The sequence below is a fragment of the Pseudoliparis swirei genome, chromosome 2 (genome assembly GCF_029220125.1).
Source record: "Pseudoliparis swirei isolate HS2019 ecotype Mariana Trench chromosome 2, NWPU_hadal_v1, whole genome shotgun sequence".
NCBI lineage: Eukaryota > Metazoa > Chordata > Actinopteri > Perciformes > Liparidae > Pseudoliparis > Pseudoliparis swirei.
Genome location: NC_079389.1, coordinates 17,602,887 through 17,623,917, shown reverse-complemented (window position 1 = coordinate 17,623,917; position 21,031 = coordinate 17,602,887). Strand labels below are relative to the sequence as shown.

The 21,031-nt window shown below is 41.0% G+C and overlaps 1 protein-coding gene across 5 annotated transcripts; it reads right to left on the bottom strand.

The window, feature by feature from the left end:
* Positions 1 to 2,976: 2,976 nt before the first annotated feature.
* On the bottom strand, positions 2,977 to 20,707 carry frzb (frizzled related protein). Of its 5 annotated transcripts, none has more exons than XM_056427922.1 (9): positions 20,409 to 20,707; positions 13,340 to 13,588; positions 12,132 to 12,167; positions 11,890 to 11,949; positions 10,943 to 11,008; positions 8,215 to 8,419; positions 7,840 to 7,903; positions 6,868 to 6,936; positions 2,977 to 3,663 (listed from the first exon to the last, which is right to left on the bottom strand). In XM_056427922.1, the coding sequence occupies exons 1-8, from the start codon at positions 20,611 to 20,613 to the stop codon at positions 6,877 to 6,879; spliced, it is 945 nt and encodes a 314-aa protein (XP_056283897.1). In that variant the 5' UTR covers positions 20,614 to 20,707; the 3' UTR covers positions 2,977 to 3,663; positions 6,868 to 6,876. The 5 variants fall into 5 exon arrangements, with proteins under 5 accessions (XP_056283897.1, XP_056283881.1, XP_056283889.1 ...); XM_056427906.1 differs by lacking the exon at positions 2,977 to 3,663 and adding an exon at positions 3,741 to 6,685; XM_056427914.1 differs by lacking the exon at positions 2,977 to 3,663 and adding an exon at positions 3,741 to 6,392.
* Positions 20,708 to 21,031: the final 324 nt, after the last annotated feature.

Sequence of the window (21,031 nt, the reverse complement as noted above, 5' to 3'; positions counted from 1 at the left end):
TGGTGGGATGATTGTTTATTATCCGGGGACCAGTTGATTAGATTTTGGGATCGATCGGGTCAAAGGTCAAAGGTCATGAACAGGTCAAAATCTTTCGCAGAACGCAAAAAGTATTGAACCGAATCGCATGAAATTTGGTGGGATAATTGTTTATTATCCGGGGACCAGTTGATTAGATTTTGGGATCGATCGGGTCAAAGGTCAAGGTCAAAGGTCATGAACAGGTCAAATCTTCTTGCATCACATGGAATTTGGTGGGATGATTGGTTATTATCCGGGGACCATTTGATTAGATTTTGGGATCAATTGGGTCAAAGGTCAAGGTCAAGGTCATGGAAAGGTCAAATCTTTTTTTAACCATAGCACGATAAATTTTTGTCCAATTGGCATGCAACTAATGCCAAAATTTTCATAATTCAATGCCCAATCTTGTGATATGCGAAGGTATGCGCTCTACCGAGTGCCCGTTCTAGTTGTATGATGTTTTTCTTTTTTTAAAGGGAGAAACGACTGTCAGCTGTTCGTGTCTTGTCTCTGTTTTGGATGTTTTTTTTGCGGTTATGGTGACCTCAGCCCGTCTTGTGACTCAATGAGAGTCACAAGACGGGCTGAGGTCACCATAACGTAATTCACTCAATGAGATGTGGACCAGATGGGCCGAGAAGCGATGACTCTCTACTCTCCTGATCTCATGCCCTCATTAAACGGACACAGGTTTCAGACAGTTGGTCAGGGAAAAACAACACAACACATCGCACTAAACGTTTGTCAGGAAACACGGAGGAAATAACACAAACAAAGAGGTAACTGCTTGCTTGGTCATGCATGAATATATTGCATTTACTTTTGTGCTTGGCCATAAGATGCACATACTGCAGGTATTTGGCCATAAAACAAAACGACATGTTGGAGAAGTTAAAATGATACTGGTGCAAGATGAAAAGTTCATCACATTCATATTTGAATGAACTCCATATTTATGGATTCCGATTTTTTGTAAGAACTAAACAAAAGTATTCAAAACACAAAAAGTTCTTCATTTTTACTCCACCCTTATTCAGTTGGGAGAGATCATTGTGTGCTAAATTACACAGTTTCAGATTTCAGGAGTTTTGATAAAATGACGAATTTATAGGAGTAAAAAGTAGAAAGCCTCACAAAGTGGAGGTAGAATATCGCTAGTTAAAATTTTTTTATCTCGTACTGTAATTATCCAAATGACCAAAGGTACTTTCCACTTCTGAGTATATTTGGACCAGGAGGACATTTCTGTATATCTCTCTCTCTCTCACCCGCCTTCTCACCCTCTCTGTGTTTTGCGGGCAGTTGGAGGTCAGCATTGACGTAGCACTGCTCCATAAACCACTGGAACCACTTACTGTGTGTGCATGCTATTGTTTCATGATGTGAAATGGAGCAGCAAGTTGGACAAACACTGGCCGAGGTATTGTGGGAACCAACCTGGTTTTACTGCGTGTGTGTGTGTGTGTGTGTGTGTGTCACACAGATGTGTGTTGGATAGTTTTGGTTATTGCTTGTTTGAGTTGGACAGCAGCATTTCCTAAGACGCTGTACTCTGATTAACAGATGTTAAGTTAACACTTTGCATTTGATGCTCCTCTGGATACCGTCAGATAAATACCTAACTCTTAACGGTTCATATCCAAACGGTGCTAAAACAATCTGTAACTAGAATGGGCACTCGGTAGAGCGCAAACCTTCGCATATCACAAGATTGGGCATTGAATTATGTACATTTTGGCATTAGTTGCATGCCAATTGGATATAAATCGACCGTGCTATGGTAAAAAGAAGATTTTGACCTTTTCATGACCTTGACCTTTGACCCGATTGATCCCAAAATATAATCAAATGGTCCCCGGATAATAACCAATCATCCCACCAAATTTCATGCGATTCGGTTTAAAACTTCTTTTGTTATGCGAGGACCACGCATACAAATAAATAAATAAATAAATACACGCCGATCAAAACATAACCTTCCGCATTTTCAATGCGAAGGTAATAATGGACTGAACCAGGGATAAAACACCAAAAGGGCAGAAGACCAAAAAAGGGATGAAACTTCAGTGAATATAGGCTCAAAGCAGCATTATAGGTCTAACGCCCACAACAATATTGGACCATGTGAGCTAAAAAAACCCTGAATATCTGACCACAAAAAGCACTTGACATTTTGGACAAAACCTGGGATAAAACATCCTAAATAAATAAATCCTAAATGTTAGACGAGCGAACCAGAGCTAAAAGACCAGTGTGTACTGGACCAAACCAGACCTAACACACCAGTGTGTACTGGACCAAACCAGAGCTAACAGACCAGTGTGTACTGGACCAAACCAGACCTAACACACCAGTGTGTACTGGGCCAAACCAGAGCTAAAACACAACAAGAATATTGTACCGAGTGGGCTAAGACACCAGTTCATAACCGAGGCGAAAGCACAAGAACCTATCGGACAAACCAGGGTTAAAACACCACATAATACCAGACCAGGGCTAACACAGTATGTACCAGACCAAACCTCAGAACATTGGACCGTACTTGGGTTACCAAAGATTGGACCAAACCTGGGCTGAAATACCAGTTAATAATAGACCAAACTGCCAGTACATATTGGACCAAATGGGCGAACGCACCACAGAATACCGGTCCGAACCCGAGCCAAAGCAAACGTGGGATAAACACTCAACCAGTAAACGGAAAAGTAAACTGCAAAGGGATGAACGTGCTTCTCTACTTCTTTATTTATGTTCGGTTCATGTGTTTTCAGTCAACCGGTATCTTCGTGCTTTCCAGCTGTTTGTTTTTGTGGACTTTCTGCCCTCTAGTGTTGAAAAATCATTTCACGCAGCTTTAACCGCTTTCAACGAGGTCAGTCATGAACATATTCCGTGTGTGACTGTTTGCTGTGTCAGCGCTCGAGAAAATGAATAGAGCCACTCACACCAGAGGAACAGACAACACTTTATACCAACACCAGGTGTGTTTTCAGCCAGGCAGTCAGCTGAAGTCAACATGGAGGAGAGGAGAGGAGAAGAGTGGAGGAGGATAAGGAGGTGGAATAGCAGTAAATCCACGAAAACATTTACTCTTCCCTCTCATGGAAACTGCAGCTGAGAAAACACTGCTGGAAATTAGTAGGCAGGAACTACTGGAAGCACGCCTACACACACACACACACACACACACACACACACATGCACACACACACACACACACACACACACACACACACACACACACACACACACACACACACACACACACACACACACACACACACTAGCTGTGTTTAATGTTGCTGCTCTGTTTTGTTCAACACACTTTACTCCCATCAGTAAGAAACACTGGAGGTCTGAAGGGTCAACTCCCGTCCTCTTCTAGTTTGATGCCTTTTCTGTATAATATAATGTCTTTCCGACGAATTAAAACAAACTTAAGTAAAGATAATGAGCACATTGGTTGTTTCTGGGGCATCTGCAGTCTGATCGGGCCTCAGCAGCGTGCCGTTTCACAGCCTGACAGCCCCGTTTCAGCCACCAGTGACCTCCTCGGATAAAGTCCACGCATCAGTGATCCAGTTTGAAGTTTTGCTTTTGAAGACAAGTTTGTGATGGATGCTTTTCACGGCCACCGTCCTGTGGTAAAGGAAGATGAAACTCAGCTGGGTGTGACAATAAAACCCTCCAGACACAAACACCAACAGAACACGTCGTTTAAAATTCATTTTTTATTGGTTCAAACAGTTGTGAAGAGATCAGAGTTCAACATATCGGAGTATAGTTTACTGATAAAAGAAGTGTAGTGTTTGGTGTGTTGCTGTGTGACTAGAGAGCGCGCTCTGTTTATCAGAGCCTGTGTTCAGACAGCAGCCATTCCAGACTGTGAGGCCTTTTTCACCACTACGAAGTCACCTTTCTGGTTTTTATTATGAATCTTGGTTTCTTCCCCACGTCAGAGTTCTCAGAGCTCGATCCTCGGACTACCCACACTCCCCTTGTGCAGAGATGTGGAAGGGTTGTTGCACTTTTTACTCCAAAGGAGATCATTATCGTAGTTCCTGGAATGACTCTTGCACAAAGACACGGCAAGCTTAGTAAATTGTTGGAGAAGGTGCCATGTTTGCATATTTACTCAACGCATGCCAATAATAATTCATTGCAAGCAGCATCAATAACATGATAGATATCATAATGTTGAGGTACGGTCACGTTAGTCTTCTGACATGACGGTACGGCTCTATACCGGTTATGAATGTCGAGTTTGTGGTGTGGGGGATGTGATGTCCGACACTAGAATAATAACGTCTCCATATGCATCGCTGTTTTTATTGGCTGGCCGAACAATCAAAGATGGACAAAAGGTGGACTCCGAACTGCCGGAGACGGCTTGAACAGGAATAGAAATAGTTTAGAGCGAGTATTCATAGGTGGGAAGTATAATGTGACTGTACCCTTTCCACCTCCCCTGCATCACATCCATTAAACAGTGTGTCTCAGTCAGGGATTTAACATGCTCTTATTCACTTCCCCTCAAAACGTGACGCTGTGTGTCACATGACCTAATCAACCTCAAGACATTATTATTACCTTCGCATCGCCGTGTATTTATTTATTTATTTGTATGCGTGTTATTCGCAAAACAAAATAAGTTTTAAACCGAATTGCATGAAATTTGGTGGGATGATTGGTTATTATCCAGGGGCCATTTGATTAGATTTTGGGATCGATCGGGTCAAAGGTTATGAAAAGGTCAAAATATTCTTGAATCGCATGAAATTTGGTGGGATGATTGCTTATTATCTGGGGGCCATTTGTTTAGATTTTGGGATCAATCGGGTCAAAGGTCAAGGTCATGGAAAGGTCAAAATCTTCTTTTTACCATAGCACGGTCAATTTTTATCCAATTGGCATGCAACTAATGCCAAAATGTTCATAATTCAATGCCCAATCTTGTGATATGCGAAGGTATGCGCTCTACCGAGTGCCCGTTCTAGTTAAAACTGAAAAGATCAGTTCTGTGATTGATCAATAGGCATCCGGACGCATTCACATTGATCCTAAAAGATGGTGCTGAGTTTAGTGAGAGCGAATAAACGATTAGTGGAACTCAACAAACCAATCTGAATGTGATTGAATGGAAGTGTGCCATTTCAAAATAACATCAAGTTCAAAGATGCTTCACAAACCTTTTGCTATTTTCCATGTAACATTTTATTGTTTCCCTTCTTTTGTGAATTGATATTTTTCATTTAAAGATCAATTGAATGTAGTTAAAGCATTGTGCCACACAGCCCTTTCCAAGGGGGACTGAAAGCCATTATATCACACAAACAAACCCTTCGTTGTTTTCAAATTTAGCTCAGCTAACGTTGACTCAGCATTTGGTAACTTACGCCACAGCTCTTTACATTTGAAAAACCATTAAAAGATTGCAACCTTTAAATGAGGTCGAATCCCTAGAACAGCGACAGGAATGTGTGTTCATTATAAATGTACTAACTTTATAATTGATCGAAAAACAAACAGGTAACAAAAGTCCAGTGGCACACTCAACTCTCTCCCGACAGTGCATGCACTCAGTGGCCACTTAAGTACACCTGCATTTCTATGTTCAATTCTGTATGTTGGTTTCAAAGGTTTAGCTATTCAAAGGTGTTTGAAATATTGTGCCCCATCACGTATGTAACATGCACCTAAGCTGTTGTATTTAATTGCATTAGATTGTATAGGTGAACCTAATAAAGTGGCCACTGAGTGTAGATGTCCTGTCCAACAACTTGTACACATTGAGACCAGAGGATCAACCACAAACACTTTCCATCTGCCCGCTCCCTGCTGCTGCTGCTGTTGCCCTGGTTGCTTGGTCCAGGTTGCCGTAGGGCTTGTTGCCTGTTCCTGGTTGCTGTGGCTTCCATGGGTCTTGTTGCTTGTTTCAGGTTGCCGTAGTTTTCTTTGGTCTCGTTGCTTGTTGCTGTGGTTTCCGTTGGTCTCGTTGCTTGTTCCTTGTTGCCGTAGTTTCCGTTGGTCTTGTTGCTTGTTGCTGTGGTTTCCGTTGGTCTCGTTGCTTGTTCCTTGTTGCCGTAGTTTCCGTTGGTCTTGTTGCTTGTTGCTGTGGTTTCCGTTGGTCTCGTTGCTTGTTCCTGGTTGCCGTAGTTTCCGTTGGTCTCGTTGCTTGTTCTTGGTTGCTGTAGTTTCTGTTGGACTTGTTGCTTGTTCCTGGTTGCCGTAGTTTCCGTTGGTCTCGTTGCTTGTTCCTGGTTGCTGTAGTTTCTGTTGGACTTGTTGCTTGTTCCTGGTTGTTGTGGTTTCTGTTGGTCTCGTTGTTTGTTCCTGGTTGATGTAGTTTCCGTTGGTCTCGTTGCCCGCTAAAAAAAAGTGGTATTATACTTTCCTTTTTTGCAGAGTTCACTAATGTTAAGGTCACGGTTACAGATCTATCATAGTCCAAAATGTCCAGTTCCAAATGGCTTTTATTGTCCTCCGTCACATCGCCATGGTAACACGGCCAACATCTAAAAAGTGTGACTATGGAGAGGGACTGTGTGGCCAACATGGAAAATAAATTTGAAAAAAAAGTGTCATGTACATAATGTATGACTTTGCGTAGGGTTTAGTACGACAGCTTTGAAGCTCCACCCACCCCTCTTGTCTTTGAGTGCTTTAGGTGTACACACACACACAAACACACACACACACACATACCAATTAATGTTTGTGCAAAGAAATTAAAAGACAAAAATCTGACTCCAAAGTCTGATAGATGAAGAGATGAACTACATTCAGCTACAACAGCCTGTTATAGTGCAATATCTACACACACACACACACACACAAACACACAGTCAGATCTCAGTGGCGACTCCGGCGCTGAGCTGCTCGGCCTTTTCCCTGCAGGATCTGATCCCATCTCTGGAAGAACAGACAGGAAGTGAAATTAATGATCTGTTACTCCACACATACACATTAACAATCCGTTATTGTTGCTCTGGTGATCTTAAGGATGTCAGCAACTGTACCTATAGTTAGATATTTATTTATGGAATTAAAACATTTGAGCGACTTTGTACATCAAACCGTCCCTTCTGGAACTTCCCATGCTTATTGCTTTGGAAACAATGGTTCCTTCGTTGCAGACAGAGGTGGAGAAAAGCACCCTCTCATTTCTTGCTGCATCAGCTGTAGCTAGCTAGGTAATTAAGCTAATGTTATCTCCATGAGTTGGTTGCACATTTTAGTTGCGAGCTGTTACCAGATGTAGAAATGGTGGAACTAGGAGTGTCACGCTGTGCAACTTTATACCGAATAGCTCCAAGCAGACCGTCGGTAAGACGGTGCAACAGGCTGCATGGAAAACAGGTCAGTTCAATGAAACTCAGAGTCAACTTATAAAGCCTCCGCCTGTGTTCACATGTAAAAACTAGAATGGGCACTCGGTAGAGCGCATACCTTCGCATATCACAAGATTGGGCATTGAATTATGAACATTTTGGCATTAGTTGCATCCCAATTGGATAACAATTGACCGTGCTATGGTAAAAAGAAGATGTTGACCGTTTCATGACCTTGACCTTGACATTTCACCCGATCGATCCCAAAATCTAATCAAATGGTCCCCGGATAATAACCAATCATCCCACCAAATTTCATGTGATTCGGTTTAATACTTTTTGTGTTATGCGAGTAACACGTATACAAATAAATAAATAAATAAATAAATACACGGCGATCAAAACATAACCTTCCGCATTTTCAATGCGAAGGTAATAATAGGAGACGCTTCTCAGAAACTGTCTGTGTCTATTTGAATCGCACCTTGATCTTCCTGCCCATTTTTTCCTTCCACCTTTGCGCAATGGAGCCGTCAATCAGGAGCAACCTGCAACCACAAACAGTGAGGTTTATGTAGGGCTACCCACAGGATTTGGCGGTGGAGCTGACCCCAGCTCACATCAGAAGAAATGATTCCAATGTTATTAGACTAATTCTAGCATCGCTACAATTAATCAGTGCAGCAAAAAATGACGAGACAATTAGCCAGATGAGGGGCGACTGCACTGCGACTTAGTTTGATAACCACACATTGCCTCAGGAGCTGCATCGAGTCGAAGTTTAAAGATATAAAACACATTCCCTGGAGGAAACCATGACGCCCATCACAATACTTTTATTATGCTTTCCAACTCATACCTGGACGTCTCCTCGTTCTCGTAGCCCATAATGAGATACTCCTCCCCAGGAGACAGAGGAGGACACAGGCAGGAGGAAGAGTAGTAGAGCGTCTGCGTCTCCTTGGGAATGTTGACGAGAGAAGACTTGAGCACCTGCTTCACGTCCACCACCGCCGTGGGCTCCATGCCGCGGTTCCTCACCTCCCTCACCCGGGCTCTGATCACTGAAGGAGAAGGTCGTCAGCTGACGTGGACACGTTGGACACTGGAGTGTAAAGCTTTGGATCAAATTATTGGATTGAAGTATAAAACCACAAGTGATTATTCAAATGTGCCCTGGTCTTGTTCCAGACGTCTGCGTCGCTGCCCACATCTCTCTGGGGCAAATTAATGAATCAAAATAAGTGAAGAAACTAAATATTCCGATCATTTTCTTCCAGTATATATTTAAAAACAGCCTCTACTTGAAACCTGTTATCCATCGAACAAACCAATAGTTTGGGTTGTATTTCTTATCATCATCACCATGAAGACCGGCCGCTGTCCCTGGTGCTGAAAAGACGGCTGGTTCTAAGGACAGCGATGGCGGTATGGAGGTCAAAGTTTGCGTGAACTGGAAGCTTCCGTAGTTTTGGGCCAACACGACTGCAGTTGTAGCCAAACGTGGGCCAATGACCCGTTTATTTGGACTCACTAGACTAAGCATTGGACTTGACCTCTCCATTATCAACCTCTTGTGTTTTTCTAGTCGTCCTCAACTCTATAACTCTTTTTTAGTCATCCTGCCTCGGGTCCAACAACCCAATATGAGACCCCATTAACCTGGAGGCCCTCCTCTCTGTCTACCCCACTGTCTCTCTATCACTTTGTGGTACCTGCTGTTTTCTGGGTAATGGATACAACCACCCAGGATGCCCCACGGCAGCAGCCCACTGCAGGAGAACCAGGTAAACCTGCATGGTTCTTTCTAGAAAAGGCTCTATTAGTAATTTGAGTATGTGTATATAATATATATACAGGACTGTCTCAGAAAATTAGAATATTGTGATAAAGTTCTTTATTTTCTATATTACAAATCAACTGAATATTGCAAGTTTTTATTTTTAATATTGCTGATTATGGCTTACAGCTTAAGAAAACTCTAAAATCCTATCTCATAAAATTTGAATATTTCCTCAGACCAAGTTAAAAAAAAGATTTATAACAGCAAAACAAAATCAAACATTTGAAAATGTGTTTCCAGGTGTTTCGAGTTAATTAGACGATTCAAGTGATTTGTTTAATACCCTACTAGTATACTTTTTCATGATATTCTAATATTTAGAGATAGGATATTTGAGTTTTCTTAAGCTGTAAGCCATAATCAGCAATATTAAAAGAATAAAAGGCTTGCAATATTTCAGTTGATTTGTAATGAATCCAGAATGCATGACATTTTTGTTTTTTAAATTGCATTACAGAAAATAAAGAACTTTATCACAATATTCTAATTTTCTGAGACAGTCCTGTATATATATATATTGAGGAAAGCACAACAAAAGCGTCAGGAGTAACAGAGCGGCAAATTAAGACAGGCTTTTAGACGGGCTCAGTCTGTTGATGCATTTAAGATGCACCCAATAAAAAAAACTTGTCGCTTCTATTTTGTATATATTTGTATTTATTTCCATGCCCATACATGTATCAATGCTGGTCAAAGTAAGCTCATGCACATGTATTTGTAAAGCAAACAAGAACAGAGACAGCATCACAAGTATGGCACTAAGAAACTAGAAGAAGAGGTGGAAGACGCAGAGATGGAGGAGAAAACTGCACAACCAGTAACAGCGTGTGTGGTGTAGCAGGTTGGAGTCAATAGTCAAATCAATTGCAGTGTGAAGTGAGCATGCCAGCATTCACACTGAAAAGACCACCTTGTTGTGCACTCCAACTTGCCACCATTCTTCAATAAACTCCTCCGTTTTCATCATATCTGAATATTTTGTAAGTGAGCTCTTGTTCTGGAAAGAAAACCTAAAATCTTCCCCAGATGGATTCTTTGGCCAAAGAGGCATTAGCGAGCTCAAGAAGTGCACATGGAAATCTCGCTTGGATTTGTTAAATCATGCCTGTGCACTGTAATCATCTGGTAAAGCCTTTCAGGGCCTTTAGGTTCAGTGTTTCTTATTTAATCTAAGTAACCAAATAGCCTCAGCACCACAATATTTCCATTATATCTGAATATTTTGAAAGTGAGCTATTAAAGAGGAAAAACGAATCAGAGAGGAAGAATCCGCTGAAGAGTTTTGTGGTCCTGGAATGAACCTCAGCGAGCAGCAGCTAGTGGAGTAAAGAGCATTCAGACTTGTTGGATAGATCTGTGGTGACGTTGATGTCTCACATGTAGCATTGAGAAGAGATGATTGACTTCCAGGTGTGGTGCACGGATTGCATTCTCACGGTGAAACCGTAAAGGTTTGATTTGAAAAAGTAGCAACAACTTTAAGTTTAAGTTGCATGCAGACAGTATATATGTATGCTTTCGGCAGGACTACTTTGTGATTGACAGATCTCTCCCCTTCCAGAGCTGTATACAGTATCTCTACATCCCTCATAAATATGATCATTTCTGTTCATTGATTGCAAAAAAACCCAGGATGGTGATATGCGTAAACCAAGATGGAGTCGAGGCTTCAAAACGGCAGTCTAAAAAGCAACGGGTGACGTCATCACACTGAATACTGATTCTTCTCTCTGAGATGACTCACCATAGTTGTAGTTGTTCCTCTGGTAGTTTTTCAAACCCATCTTGACTATCTTACACCTACAGTGATCTACAGACATACACAAAAAAACAAGAAGAAAGTGATTGATCATACCATTTAAAAAGAACACATCTGCAAACTGGACTTGACACTTTGCATTCACGCCATATGGTAGGAATGCTAAATAGTTGTTCCTCTGTTCCCAGTCTTTATGCTGAGCTAATAGCAGCCAATCGGCTGCTTGCTTTAGCTTCATATTTAACGTACAGTGATGAGAGTCAATCTTCTCATTTAACTCTCAGCAAAAACGTTAATGTGGACTTTTCCCCCTCGAAGGCCTTAAACCCCTTCAGGGGCTTACTGGCGTCACATGGTGAATGGTTGCGTGTGAGAGCCTGCAAGGGCTTGAAATGTTATATATTTGAACAGCACAGCACTTTGGGGCAACATATCACGTTACCGTGATGACATCCAAACACCTTATGTACAGCTGAGGGGTTTCATTTGTACGTTTTTATACCAACTGATTTGACCGTCTTCCAAGCTCTTGCTTTACAAAACGAGAGTAAAATTGGGAAACACTTGTTTTGACAAAACACCGTCAATAAGCAAAATTAAAATACACGTTTGATGAATGAACTAAGTGTGAAACTCTTTACGATGCCTGGCTAAACACCCATGTGGTATCCTCTTTTATTTATTTGTTTTACGTCTGCTGACGTGTTTAAAGTCACAATGCTACGAATTGTGCAGAAATGCAGACTTGCAGAACGTGTGCTTAAAAAGGGCCCAACATTTCTGTGAGAGCCCCCCCCAAGCACTTTTACAATTCAACAGCGGGACGGCCCCAAGCCCTGTCGCACTTTGAAAGAACGAGACTCAAAGTCCGTGAATCCCTGAGTGTGTACATTGGGATTGGGCCATAAGAGACAGGTAAACACAAAGGTTACCTCCAATTGGTCCTCTGCAGTGGAGGTTGTTGGAGTCCATTGGAAAGTCTGGACTGGATTCTGTGGGAGGACCAAACCCAGAAAAGATCATCTCTTTAGAAACAGAGATTCTGAGGCGGTATATTCCCCCAAGAACGTTATTTATTATAACGGGTCCAACAACCAACTGGCTTTTGCAACCAAGCTTACTTTTAGGAAAGCAATCAAACTTGAGCAAAGAGAAGGGCAAAGGTCAGGCTCACCTGGGTTACACCTGGCTGGGTCCTGGTGGTATGGATCTACATAAAGACAGATATCGTGTGCATGAGTGAATGAGAAATTCACTTTGCGATTTCAACCATACACTCTGAAGTCCCTCTGTAGGGTCCCCTAGAGGCTGCAGTGTTCATTACAGCCGTGAAAGGAAAGCGTCGGAACAAACAAACGGGTAATTTAGCTGTTAAAGAAAGTTTCTCCTCAGGGTTTGGGGCCGAGTTGCTGAGTTTGAGTGTCTCAGGGTTTTGGTTCGACAGGTGGATTGGTGCAGCGTGGATGCTTTGGTGAATTCCATACAAGTTTCAATCTTCCCGTGTGGGGATCACCTGTATGTAGCGACCGGGAAATGTAGATTGTGGATACACGACGGTGAGCTCTGAGCTCCAGAAGGAGTTTGTATGAAAATACAAGTACGGCCAGAAGACTCGTAGTCTACTCATCACCTGTTCTCATCAGGTGAAAGATCACTTTGTATTGTGTTAGATTCTCGAACAGAGCACTCTGTGTCTGTGTCACAGCGTCCTTGAATGCAACACCAAGTTAGCAATGAATGGAAACAAACAGGCAAACTGTGGCTTCCTTTTGATTTCTGTTCCAACCAGAGAAAAACTGGGTAACGGCAACTTTCAGACTGGAGACCGGCCACCGAAAACTAATTGAGCCGATCCACCCTGGCTGAACCTCAGAAAATCAACAAATCCCATCGAGGGAAAATCCCAAAACCCTGCCGAGCCAGGGCCGCTCCGAGATGCGTGGGCGTATCATTATGGAGGTCGAACCTGCTGGTCGAGGGACTGTTTAAAGAAGCAGAGGACAGTGAAGGTTTTATTGATTGTAAAACGAGTGGGCCGCTTGTATCAAGGACCTCTTTGAGAAAATCAGTGGGAGTGAAGTCGGCGGGGAAATGACTCACACTATCTGTTCTGCTGAGAGTAGAAACATGATAGAAAACATTGATAGAAACTCAGCTGCTTCCTGATGGACCATGTTTTATAGAGTGAAATAATCCTTACTATAGACTATAGTAACTATATAACTTTAGATCAAGTTATATTTCCTTTGTCTACGTTTGCTCTTTGACTTGCTTTTTGCTATTATACTATCTCTCGTTCAAATCAGTCACATGGTTTTGCCACAAATGAGACCTCAGCTGCTCTCCGAGACCGATCTCAGTCATAAGAATGATAAAAGGTACCTGGTCCCTCTGCCTTGACGATGGCCTCAGGTGAGATGCAGACTCCGCGGTCGTACAGCGGCAGCTCGCTGCAGGCCAGGCTGTCGGGCCAGCTGTGGTTGTAACGCTTCATCACCGGCTCACAGCCTAACTTTGCCCGCTCGCACACCGCTTTACAGGGTTTGATGGGTTCGTGCTGGAAGTCGATGGTGCAGATGGGAGCGTACATGGCGCACAGGAAGAAGAGCAAGTCCGGACTGCAGCCAGTTCCTGAAGAGGCAGGAAAACACAGACAGGTGTGTTATCACAAGTGTTCAATTAATCAGTGACGATATCCTTTGTACAGTTGAGCCAGTTAAAAAAAGATTTTAAAAAAAACTTATTGTGGAGGATAATATATACGATAATGATACTTTAGCATCAGCATTTTCCTTTTCACCTTTTTTTAATAATTGAGACATTACTCATTGACTGACATTTGAAAGTTTTACCAGAACCATATGCTTCTTTTTTATTTTTTGATAAATAGTTTTTCATAAGACGATGGATTCAATTAAGAGACATTTTCATCCAAAGGAGGCTTTTTAGAAGAAAAGGTTCTTTAAGGATGGTTGTAAGCATGGGAATTTGTGATCGGAACCATGAGTGTTACCCTGGAGCTGCCCTCTCAAAACCTAAGGACCCCTAAACCAGGTTTCGATGATGGATTCAATTAAGAGACATTTTCATCCAAAGGAGGCTTTTTAGAAGAAAAGGTTCTTTAAGGATGGTTGTAAGCATGGGAATTTGTGATCGGAACCATGAGTGTTACCCTGGAGCTGCCCTCTCAAAACCTAAGGACCCCTAAACCAGGTTTCGATGACCACAGCCTACCTTGTAAAAGTAAAACCAGGTTACGGGTGATGGACGTTGTAAGTGCAGTCCCCTATATCCCCAAAACTATTAACTTCTGGGTATAGTTGACACGCTTGGCCTATAATATATTTCTTGAGAGAACCCTTTGGGTGTTTTTTTTCTGGATAGAACCTCTCATCGAGGCTTCTGGCGGAAACCATTACCCCCCGGAGGATTTCTTTATAGGACCTCTCATAAAGGGTTCTGGATTGAACCTTTCACAGACGGCACTAGGTATAACTGTTGCGTTGTGTTATATGTAGAGCCCTCAGAATGGTTGCAGGTGGAACCTTTAGAAAATGTTCTGTCTCAAACCGAAAAGGGTTCTCCTATGCGGACAAGCCAAATCATCCTGTATGGTATTAGTGAGAACCAATATTTCAAAGAGCGTGGGTTGAGGAGGAATATGTGTTTTTTATTACAAGACTGAGGTTTGGCTGCACTGCTCCACAATGGAGTCACAGAAATACTTTGAACTTGTGACCCTAAACTTCTTCCTGCCTTTGGGCCAGCAGGTCTTTCATTAGGACATTTTTCTGGTTAAAGCCGATTGCCTTTCCACTTCCTGTCTCCACCCCTCCGACCTCAGCTGAGCTCTAACTTCAATCAATACATGAGTGTACTTATTGAAGACAGACGTGTGTGCATCATGAAAAATAATGGCAGCCAATGAGGTTTGCATTTAAATTTGATTATTATTTACAGTTACGGATATTTTAAAATGGGTGGATTCCCCAACGCTGAAACTCAGTACAGAACACAGATGATTGTGGCCACTATTTTTTCCATTATACAATAAGTTCTGGTCAAAGACAAACACAAACATTTAATTACTGCATCTGGAATTTAAATATCTACACGAAATGCACAGAGATATTTGAAATGTTACTTACAGGGTAAAAAAGAAAAGAAAATCACACCAAAAGTGGACATAGGAAAGTGTATGTTGTCCAAAATGGAAAGCAATGGCATGAAAAGAAAACCACAAGAACTAAAAATTAAATATAGTTAATTATAAACAGAAGTTTGGGCAAAGAGAAACAGAATACGAAGTACATGCAACACAATATTATCTTCATAAATAAAAACCATGAAATGCTTCAAAAGAATATCGTTCAATTATAATTGTGGGATACTCAGGAACAAGAGTATACAATCAAACTAGCAGCTCCATGGGGCTGTATTTAGGATTCGTGGGGCTTTGAAATCCCTAGTTAGTAAGGTTAGCTGTACAAAAAGTCATGGCTATCATTCGAATACTTGTTGAGATATTTTAGTCGGGACCAAAGCGGTGGTAATATTCGTAATACATGTCTAAAAACAAGCGGCAATGAGAAGCAAAGATGGTTCCCAAACTAATTATCTACAGCAGAAAACCCTAAATAATAACGTTTTTAATAAGAATATGTGGCCAATTCAAAGAGTCCAACTCTGACTTTTTAAAGATGGGAAAGTGGGTTTCAGGTGCTTGTTTGACCATTTGACTGTCACACCTTTAGACATACAGTTTAGGTCAAATCCCAATTCTACATTAGCTTTATAACCCTGTTAAAAAATGCCATCAATGTAGTTGATGAAAAAATATGAATATTATTATATATATACGCTTTCTACAGAGACAGACAACCAGATAAAGAATGTGAAACTGTAGATATATGGTACACTGTAAAATATATATTTTGTGTAAACAATACATAGTTTACAGATGGAGCTCAACTTAACAAAAACACACAAGAAGTTGTGACATCACGCATCAGCTGGTGCGTAGAGGAAAAAATTACGGAAAAAGGTCCACAAGTTCAAGTCGTTTGAACTTTTGAAATGTGACTGAATTTAATGCTTCACATATGTTTCAGATTATTTTGCATAAATTAACTAATTTACTCAACATTTTAAGTGTGCAATAGCATGAGGGGCATAAAGCCACCATAAGTGGTAATATGCCACTGGATGAATTATTTTCATAATTTGGGGGAACTTTTAACTCTCAGGCCAGTTTGTATCTAACGATCAGCGGCATCAAGCCACGTTTATTTTATTACCTCTTGGACTGAAGTAAACCATAAAGCAAAGGTTTGGCAGCAGTGTAGCGGGACCAACCCTTTATGACATTGACCAATAAGACAGTAAAACAACCTCAGCTCAACAGAAGAGAACAAGAAGACACAACTTCCAGCACTTGAGTTTTACTGGAGGTCATATTCAACCTGTTAAACTCTTGATTCTACCCTCAAACGTGCATTTGCCATGATAGCGACATAGACAGAGTGCAGTTATTATTTATGTTAGCATTTAGCTAAAAGCATAGCCGTGTCGAAGTACAGCCTCATGCATAGCCGCAGACTCGTAGTAGTCTGGTTTCATAACAAATCATAGCCTCCCAAACTTCTATTCAGAACTTTTTTTCTCAAACTCTGTCCTATTTTAAGATCGTACTTTACTTTGTTTTTGCAGTTCTGATAACATTTTCTTTTCCAGCGGTTATGCTGCCCAAAAAACATGAGCCGTTTCGGCTCTGAAGGGAACCTTGAAATCTCACACAAAGTGAACTGTGTGCGTATGACGGTGGTGAGTGCAGAGGGCATACAAATGTAGATCAAAGTGAGTAAAAATAAAATAAAAAAGTATTTGTATTTAATTGGCAGGTTATAAAGAGAAACTACACGAATAACAATTTGGTCCCTTTTTTTATCTTTTAGTTTGACGCAGTTGTGAATGGACTTGAAAAAGGAGGAGGACCGATTGTGATAATGAGATGAAGGCATGAGGAAGTGTGAAGGTATGATATTGACAATGATATTTGTCAGCTCTGCTGTACATTGAGAAAAGCATTTTCACCTCAATACATCCATGTAAAAAAACAAAATACAAAAAATGCAAATAATGAATCCGACTATAACTAAAGTTATGAAAATGTTCTGTTGTTTATCTTTCTATTCATTGGATTATATGGCAATAAATTAAAGTTAAAAGTTATCCACATGTTTCTGTGGCACAATGCCAACATTACATTTGATGTTTTTTCTCTCGCATATCCACTTATCAGTTTGATGTCCAGGTGCTAACATGAGAAAGTATGAGGATATTAGTGCTTCAGGGACATGGAGGGAAATGCAGCTATTTCTGTATTTGATGGTAACAGGAGCAGGAGCCTTGCTCTTGGACATGCATTTATGATGTAACTAGAAAGCCTGTATATTTATGTTTACAGTTTTAGCACTTGTCACACAGCTGAAATGTAAACTGCCATTTTGAAAAGTAAAAAGCTTTTTTATTTTCCAGGACACACTTAAACACAATACCTCAGTGTGTCGTTTTGACCCACTCATGGTGTTATTTTCTGTAATGTCTTATTCATCCAAACGGCATTATACTTTTTGTAATGCAGCGTGAGATCCAAAAAGCTCAGGTTTATACATAAAACGTCACACTTTTATTTAATAGACGACCTGCATATGACATTGTGAAAATAGAAAAGGATGCACATTAGAGCTCCAATGATAATTCGATTAATTGATTATTCAATCAACAAGAACTTGACAGTATTAATCATTTCAGTATTTTTCAAACTAAATATAGAGAATATATATGGGATGGTTGCAGCTTCTCAAATGTGATAATTTCCCACTTTTAGTGATTGTAATCCTTCAGGTTTTGGTCAAGATAAGAAATTTGATGACATCACTTCTTGCTCTGGGAAACTATGTTTATAGACTTGATGACTGTGTGAGAAATTCTTCAGCAGATTTATCAACTTTGAAAATGATGTAATGTGTCTGATAATACCTAAGGTATACATATTACTAACAATCAGTGACATGTACGTTTCGAAAGACCTACAGTAGATTAAAACAGTTTGAAATTATACATTAGTTTGAGTAAACAACCCAAGCGGAATATAGAAAAATAACACATCAGCACACACATGCTAAAAATCCCAGAATACCACAGATATTCTGAACAGATTATGGCAAAAAAACTTGGGAAATACTGGATTATTCATTCCCAGTATTCAACCCTTCTCACAGTCACAGTGCGAGTCCATTAATGTGTGTGTAGATGCTGAGACATGCCAAAAAGAAAACTTAATTTGTGGACAATTATTCTCATGTTCAAGGAGTTTTTTTAGCCATTTCTTCAACATTCTGCCTGGAAGCAATTTCATGAACGCCTGTGTGATGGATTTGTGGTCTTGGATCTTAAGTCATACCAGAAACTAAGAGTAGGCTGTCTCTCTTCAAAAATTAGGCGTTTTTTTAATCACGGACTGTTGCATCAGGAGCCAATTTCTTTCCCCTTCTTGAGTGAAGGAAATCAAAATGATGATTTCCACAAAAAATGTTTCCATGAACTGGTGGTTTAAGGTTTCCTATCACTCAGTCAGACGAGATCCAGCTCTGCAAACCGGTTTAGTCCTCCTGCAGATATTAAACAGGAGAAGAAGAACAAGCAGCTGCCAGTTGGATCAGTTTGAAGCGACTGGTCACTGTAACGAGGTTTAGGTCACGTAAATGATAAATAAAGTGGTAGTTTTGTTTTTATCTCTCCTGGGTTTTGTCTCTGCAATTTCTGTGTTTGCAGCAATAAACTGTCATATAAAAAAAGCAATATTTAAAGTGTGCAGTGATGGGTTAGGCCGGTTCAGCAGACTTAAAGCGTAACCAATCTGTTTTTACTGACCTCCGGTGGTGTAAATTCTCACCTTGTCACAGTGACGTAAATATGTATTCTAGGACATGTGACATCACTGTGGGGTGTGGTTACAGGTGTAACTAAAACAAAAGTTACTGTATAGGAGGAGAAAATAGCTGCACTGCATGGTGTCCATGTGTTCAGAAGAGAGTGTGTTTGTTGATACATACATGTGGCAACGTGGCGCTTATGCCCAACGTGCTGTTCATTGCATTACTCTCCGAAACGTCAGAGGGCGTACAAACAAAAATGTACATCGAAGAAGCAAGAAGTCGACGAGTGTTGGCGGCAGAAACGCCATAAACCAACCTCCGCAGTGCAGGGGAGGAATTGTAATCAAGTGTAAACTCATATTCAGTCCTCCTTTATCTCTTTACACGATGTGATAACTTCCCCATGAGTTAGCAGTGCTGGTAATTGCAGGTCACATCGGCTTCAGGATGTCTCAGTTGTTGAGTTTAGCGCCACAAACTACTGTCAACATGGAGGAACTGATTGCCTCATGTTTTCTCTCATATTCCCATTGATGATTATAAAAAACTAAATCTGTCTCTGCTGCTCTCCGTCTTTTCTGTCCTGCCGCTTCTTTATTCTTACTTTCATCCCCTCGTTCTCGCTCCCTTTCCTTTCATGAGCGTCACCCTTTCTTACTCTTTCACTCCAAATGAAACCGTAATCAAAGTCAGGTTGATGATTATTTTTATGACCGATTAATCCGTTGATAATATTGTTGATTAACTTGTTTTGCCCCAAAACGTCAGAACAGTGAAATACACCCCTCACAATGTCCTGAGCCAGATATAATGCTGTGAAATGACTTGATATTTAGTTTACGGTGATATAAAACAGAGAAAAACAGCAAACATTTGAGAAGAATATTTGGTGTTTTCTTTTTTTTGCTGTTTAGGATGATATGTATTAGTCCTACTGGACTAATGTTTGTCTCAGTCAGTCTACATTTAGATTATTTAATTAGTTAATGTGTTGCAACTAACTATTAGTTGTATTGTTGAATAATCTATAATCTAGAGTATTTTTTGATTAATCAATTCATCATTTTCTCAAATAAGGTCTGAAAATGCTAACTGGACATATTCAAAATTGCACCGAATATCTTTTTCTAATATATTTTAATGAAAAAATAGTGATAATCAATTAATAGTCAAATTGTTTCCGTCTTTTCTTTTAACCATGGGCTAAATACACCTCTAAAACAATATTATTTGTAACTTATGTATCAAAAACGTTCTTGTTTAAGGAATTAAGTACTTTATTTCACATAGGCCAACAAAGTTGTAAAATAGCCTTTAAAAAGTCTTAAATATAAACGTCAGGCTGCACTTTGTGCATGTATAAAATAATAATACTCATAAAACACAACGTGATGTGGATGCTCCGCGCTCATAAAGTGCAACACTGAGGTTGACTGGTGAAACTTGAGTTTTAGTCGGTTAATTAAAGTCCATTAAAGACTCGATGGGACCACTAGCGGACCGCAGCTCACCCAGCAGCCCCTCGTACTGCTCGATGGCCAGCACCGCGTTGTCCTGCGTGCTGTGGTGGAGGTGGTTCGGCATCTTGGTCATGTTCCACGGCATGGACCGGCACAGCGGGATCCTCACCGACTCGCAGGACGCCGCCCGGACCGCAGCCGGCCACAGGGCGCAGCACACGGCCAGCAGAGACACGCAGAGTCCCGGGGAGAGCATGTTCACTGGAGCCACTCCGGGGTGAAAGTCTCTGGATCACTCACCGGGACTTCAATCCAAATAAGGACCTGCTGCTTCCTGCTGCTTGGTGCTTTTCTGCTGCCGCTGTCCGCTCTGCAGGCAGCTCCAGGAAGCGGGAGGAGCTGCTTATTCAGACTTTCACCTCCTCTTCCTCCTCCTCTGCCCCCCCCCCCCCTTCTTCTTCTTCTTCTTCTTCTTCTTCTTCTTCTTCTTCTTCTTCTTCTTCTTCTTCTTCTTCTTCTTCTTCTTCTTCTTCTTCTTCTTCTTCTTCTCCTCCTCTTCTCCACGCAAAAAAAAGATCAAAGTCAACACCGGTAAATCCGTTAAAAACTCAGAGATGTGCGTCATAACATTTCATGTAGCAACAGGTCCGGTACTCACATACTTTATATAAATA